The following is a 6,463-nucleotide window of genomic DNA, read 5'->3' on the forward strand; positions in this document are numbered from 1 at the left end:
TATAGGACAGGGATTCCAAAATGAAGGCTGAATACTCACCAGTGTGTTGCAGAATTTAAACCACGTATGTGTGTGAAGGTCTTTAAGATGCCAACAGTTAGTACTGAAGCAAACGTCTGGCAGCCAGCCTCACAGAACTTCACTGAGCATTAAGTAAGTGTGATTTATTTTTTCAAAATTTATTTTTTCATAATGTCTTTTGCCATAACACACTTCAAAAAAGTCCAAACTGTGGTATAATGAATCACTGATCCAACTGGAATCGGAGCACTCCTCAGACACAATACACTTTGACAAAACAATTCAGATCCCTTTTATTGTTATCTTTGCCACAACAAATCCCTCCCAAATAATGCTAGATCTACGAGAGGTCTAATTGCAACTATGCCTTCATTCACACAGATTAATGTGTGATTTGTTCAAACAACCCACCAATTGGGGAACAGACAGTTCAATATCCGGTCTTCCTTTTCCTAAGAAACAACAGTTGGTGGGACACCCCATGCAGCCCATAATAGCAATAGAATACTTGCTGATAAGACACACCACTAGTAAAACTGAGGAACAGAGGGAATTGCTGAGCAAAAAGAACAACAAAGCTCTGATTGTATGCATGGTTCTTTCCTCAGTGCAAAATTATTTCAGGGCTGCGCAGTGGAATAGCACCCAACATAGCAGTGTTTGATAATGAAATTTATTTGTTAAAACAACAATGCGAGTTCCATATTTCTGCTACAATCCACGACCTCTAGCTCTTGGCAGTTCTGCCCCTTTTGATGTCTGTCATAGCCACACCCCTATGGAGAGTCTAAAAATGTAGGCAGCTGTGTTGAGCCATATATATGCAAATACAAGCACCTTCCCACCCCGGAAGAAAAGCAGCAGTACAGTGGTACCTCGGGTTACAGACGCTTCAGGTTACAGACTCTGCTAACCCGAAAGTAGTACCTCGGGTTAAGAACTTTACCTCAGGATGAGAACACAAATCGCGCCGCGGCGGCGGCAACAAGAGGCCCCATTAGCTAAAGTGGTACCTCAGATTAAGAACAGTTTCAGGTTAAGAACGGACCTCCAGAACGAATTATGTACTTAACCCGAGGTACCACTGTACATAGAAAAACACCCAATTCATTAAGGTCTGCTGACAGTCATTGAACAGACTCTAATAGGATAAATTCAAGTCACAAAACTCACTGAAATTTAACAAAAGATCTTCAGCCAACTGAAATGCAGCCCTTAGTAGGAACCCCATCAAAGAAAAGGGGGGAAATATATCCAACCTTTCCTTATTTCCCTGCCTTCCTGTATGCTAATCTATTGGAAATAATAGGAAAATGTGAAAGAACTCCTGAAGAAGCATAGTTGTACCACACTCAGTGCCAGATTTACGTATATAAGCTAAACAAGCTATAGTTTAGGGGCCCACTCTCTTGGCGACCCCAAAAAAATTTAAAGGGAAAAAAACCCTGGGTGTACACTTCCAAAATACTGTATAAGATAAAAAACAAATAAAATAAAACCTACATACAGTTAGAGCTTAATAATTATTTCACTATTAATATCCTTCTTCTTAATTGCATTTCAAAAACAGTGACAAATTGTTGTTCCCAAAGGACAGCTGGACATATAAACAGCCCCATTACCTTCAGTAGCTTAGGGCCTCATCAAACCTAAATCCAGCCCTGACCACACTAGTTCTCTTTGCACTAAGTACTGTACTAAGGCTTGGCAGAACATTGTGTACCATGAAGCAAGAAAGAAATCCAAAGCATCTAATGTCTTTGAAAGCTAGGAGTATAACAAACCCTGTAATTTGCTAATCATATGGTGCTTGTTACGACGACGTTAAGTGCAAGGTGGTGTTAGTGTTGCCTGAGTGTGCTTTTAATGACATGTTTCCACACCTGAAAAGTTTTGTTTCTTTTTAAGATTTCCACGTGATGCAGTTTCCTGCAAGCTGCTTTTATAATAATTAGAATCTATACCTGCGTTAGTTTTGACTACTGCGTTACTGATCTAGCCTAAAATTATGTAAAAAGAACCTCTCCTACTTCTTAAAAATTAGGCAATTACATTAACATTTACTTTTATGTTTAGTTTGCATACTAAACTGCGTGCTTCATGGCTTCAGGAAGGAATGTATTCTGTTTGTGCTGGTGCCTGTCAAGAACGACAATCAGATGAAGGGAGTTTCATCAATTAACCCGTCCAAGTGAAGCGATTGTCCGCTTTGCACCATTTCAAATTTCAAAACTTGCTGCCGAATAAATGTCAGTCCATGCCAATGCTCACTTAAACAGCTCTCCCAAAAGAGTCCTGGGAACGGTAGCTTTTTGAGGGTGCTGGGCATTACGTACACTACAGTTCCCAGGACTCTTTGGGGGAAAGCCATGAGTGTAAAAAGTGGTAGAAATGTGCTTTAAAAATGTATGCTGCGAATAAGTATCTCAGTTTCTCCCACCCTTTTGCAAATAAGTGTTTCTGTCCTTTGCCGTTATTATGCAAAGGGGTGGTTGCAGGGAACAGTGTGTTCGTCTTGTGCTTCTTTTTCCTTTAAAAAAAAAATCACAACATCAACAAATCCGTTTCAAATCACTCCTCTGGCTTGTCACAGCCGCCAACCCGAGTTGCAAAAGTGAAAATGGTTCGCTCCGCCAGAATTACATCCCTCCCTCTGCCTCGCACAATGAATGGTATGGCCAAGAAGCGTGCCCGGGTGGCTGTTACTGCCGCCTCTTCATTGGTGGGAACACAGACACCCCTTTGCTGCGCTTCCGGATCTCCCGTCGCGCTTTAGGCCCGGAGGAGCTGCCGCGCGCGCGGGGTCTGCACTGAGGATGGGGATCCGGGACGGGGCAGTGCAAGGTCAAGCGCCCAAGGGATCGCCGAGGCCTGGTCTGGAGGGAAGGGCGGAGGCAGCAGCAAAGCCCGGCCGCAGCAGCTTTACGGAAGGGAAACCGACGGTCATCCAGCAAGGGCGGTGTGTGGGTTGAGCTCCGATTTAGTAAGTATCTCTCGCTGGAAGGGACAGTACGGTGTTTGGCACACACCTGGCCACCAGTGCAGTGCCGGATTTGTTGTTGTTGTTTAGTCGTGTCCGACTCTTCGTGACCCCATGGACCAGAGCACGCCAGGCACTTCTGTCTTCCACTGCCTCCCGCAGTTTGGTCAAAGTGCCGGATTTACGTATCAGCTAAACAAGCTATAGCTTAGGACCCCACTCTCTTGGCCCCCCCCCCCAAAATGGGGAAAAACCCAGGATGAACATTTCCAAAATATAAGACAAAAAACCAATAAAATAAAACGTACATACAGCAACAGTGTTTTGTGTTGTGTAGGCTCCTGTGATGTAAGTAATGGGCCCCCAATCATTTTACGCTAGGGCTTAATAATTATTTTACTATTAATATGCAGCTTCTTAATTGCATTTCAGTTCAACAATTACTTTGATAAAATACATATTTTGTTATGTGCAAATGGCTTTAGATACCTGTTAGGTCCATAAATTACCATATAGCATATGTTCAACACAAAAAACAGGGACAATTTGTTGTTGACAAAGGACAGCTGGACATATAAAGGGCCCCATTACCTACAGTAGCTTAGGGCCTCATCAAACCTAAATCTGGTCCTGCTTATGCCAGCCTTAAAATAATAAAATAAATAAGAAGCAGACTTTACAACCCGATTCTAGCATTCTTCCCATAGCAGTCACAACTGGAATGTGTCCTAAATATATTGATACACGCCACCCCAATTTCCAAGCAGGGTAACTTATTTGGTTGTCCTGATTTTGGTGCTTAAATGGCTAGCCAAAATCTTTACCTTAAAGATAAAGGAACTGGTTTGGCAAGCTTGCACAGATTCAGGATCTCAAGGGACTCGGGGCATCATCCAGACTGACCCCCCCCAAAAAAACTCCTATCAATATAAAAAAGAGGTGCGTCTTCAGCATATAACAAAAGTTGTACAATAGGGGAGCCTCTGTGGGGAGGGTTTTTCAGTAACATGGCTACCTCCATGGTACTTCAAGGGACCAAAGCTCTTTTAAAGTTTTGCCAAAAACATAGTGCATGTCTCCTGAAGTTCCACCTGCTTCTGTGATGGTGAAAAAATAGAGGCATCGCAAAATAGGCGAGAGTAAGGTTGTGAAATGGGACCTTTAAAAAAATGAAAACAAATAGATTTAACTGTCATGGGTGTGTGAAGGTGACTGGTGCACTTACCTTAACAATACAGATGTAGCAGGTGGTTGTGCTTTCCCATCCATTCCTTGGTCCTCTTGATCAATTCCTCTGGCAGTTAAAGCGTGCGGTTTTATTTTACCCCCTATTAGGCCTCAGGAGGTGTAGCAACAGGCACCCAGCCTCTTGCATTGCAAGTTTCTGTTGACCTACTAACATAAATTCTGCTACAGATTACCAGTCGTTTATCATTTATATCTGGCTGAGACAGAAGGTGCCAAGTACTTCACAGCATACACACTATTTAAATATGAATATTTGAATGCAGCTGCCACAGAGTGGAGCATAATTGCAGCCTGGAAAGACTGTTGTTAAACAGGAGCAGAAATCCCCTAAGTGGGGAAAAGATTGTTTTCTTGTTCTCCCCCCCCCAAAAAAAAAGTTGAACAGGCACAGTATTAATATTATCTCAAATGCTTTCATTCTTTCAGGCCTTCTCAGACATAGTGCTAAATCACAAACTGAAATGACCCACGTTGCTCCAAATCTATTTCTGCGATCTCAGCCTCGCCTGCTGTTGCCAGCTCTTTCAGCCTTATGGAATCAAAGACACAACAGAAACTTTTTACTGCATTTTAGATATACATCTGATGTTGCTGCTGGGGAGAACAAGGCCACTGTACAAAGCCTCTATGAGTTATCTGTGGATATCAAGAAGATTCGTAGGCTAAAGCCATGGGTGCTCTCAAAAGAGGTGACGCACGTCAAGGAAACAGCTAAGATTTTGCAAGAAATGGGAGCTGACAAGAGTTCTGTGGCATATATTTTTGAACGTTGTCCTGAGGCAATTCTTTGTAGCCCTACAGATATCCATTATCAGAGAGAATTGTGGTTATCAGTCTGCCAAAATGAAAAACAACTAGTTGAATTAATAAAACGGTTCCCAGACTCCTTTTTTACAGTTAAAAACTATGAAAACCAGAAAGCCAATGTTAGGTTCTTCAAAGACCTGGGACTGAAAAATGCGGTTATCAGCCGGCTCCTAACAAGTGCATCAAATATTTTTTATAATCCTGTTGCAAAGAACAAGCATATGATAGAAACCCTACAAAGTAACTATATAAGCCTAGGAGGTTCACAGGAGAATATGAAGAACTGGATGATGAAATTACTGAGTCAAAACCCATTTATTTTGTTAAATTCTTCGGCTGCTGTTGAAGAAAATTTGGGGTTTTTTCAGAAGAACAAATTCACTGACTTTGAAGTTTTGAGTCTGCTATCCAAGCTGAAGGGCTTTGTTTTTCAACTTAACCCTAGTAGCATGCAGAATAGCCTGCTGTTCTCTAAGAACATCTTCAAATGCAGTGATCAAGAGTTAAAAGAGCTAATAATAAAATGCCCTGCCCTTCTCTACTACTCAGTTCCAGTTCTGGAAGAAAGACTGGAGGGGCTATTGAAGGTGGGAATTTCTGTGGACCAAATTAAACAAACACCTGCAGTGTTAGAACTGTCAGCAGAAATAGTGCAATATAGGATTAAAAAACTAGATGCCATAGGATACAGTCTAAAAGGCAGAACTCTAGAATACCTGAATGGGACAAAAAAGGATTTTGAAGTTACTTACGGAAAGATACAAGAAAAAAAGGAGAGGCCAATATTTAATCCAGTTGCTCCTTTAAACATTGAAGATTAATTTCTGGAATGTATTTAAGAATGCCACATGGGAGTTTGAGATGAAAGAGGTTGGGTGACTTTTTATACTTGGAGAACACTGAATGTAATTGATACTCAAAATGGATTTTTATTCACACCCTACTTCTTTCAGTTTAAATGAATTTTTTTAAACATGGAACTCAATGAGTAATGGGATTGCAAGTTTCTCCACCAAATTGGACACCATCTTATCAGAAACTTAACTTGAAGATGCTGCTGTTAACAGTGTTGCTGATACTGAGTGCAATATACTAACCAAAAGAAAGATAAACCCACCAGGTCATTCTGTATCAGTTTTCAGTAAGCTGACAAATAAAAGCTTTCAAAACAATGCCTTAAGGAAATAGCCCTGTAGTGCCACAGTTGCATAATTTTAACATCCTACCATTAGGATTGCCACACTCCTTAAGAGTGCTGGGAATCTTGGATTCTAAGCACTCCTCTTCCTATCCATCAACCAGCCTGGGTTTTCACTTTTTTGAAAGCTTTATACCTAAGCACACAAAATAAGCAGGCACTCAGTACCAGAGAGAACTAAGTAAGCTTGGATCAGTGAGGATGCTTTT

At 41.4% G+C, this 6,463-nt stretch overlaps 1 protein-coding gene across 1 annotated transcript; it reads left to right on the plus strand.

Annotated features, from left to right (window-relative positions):
- Positions 1-2,723: 2,723 nt before the first annotated feature.
- MTERF2 (mitochondrial transcription termination factor 2) lies at positions 2,724-6,228 on the plus strand. Its single transcript, XM_083574142.1, has 2 exons — positions 2,724-3,004; positions 4,676-6,228. Exon 2 carries the CDS (start codon positions 4,711-4,713, stop codon positions 5,875-5,877), a length of 1,167 nt encoding a protein of 388 aa, XP_083430268.1. The 5' UTR covers positions 2,724-3,004; positions 4,676-4,710; the 3' UTR covers positions 5,878-6,228.
- The last annotated feature ends 235 nt before the right edge of the window (positions 6,229-6,463 follow it).

The sequence above is a fragment of the Podarcis filfolensis genome, assembly GCF_964270895.1.
Source record: "Podarcis filfolensis genome assembly, chromosome: 10".
Classification (NCBI taxonomy): Eukaryota; Metazoa; Chordata; class Lepidosauria; order Squamata; family Lacertidae; genus Podarcis; species Podarcis filfolensis.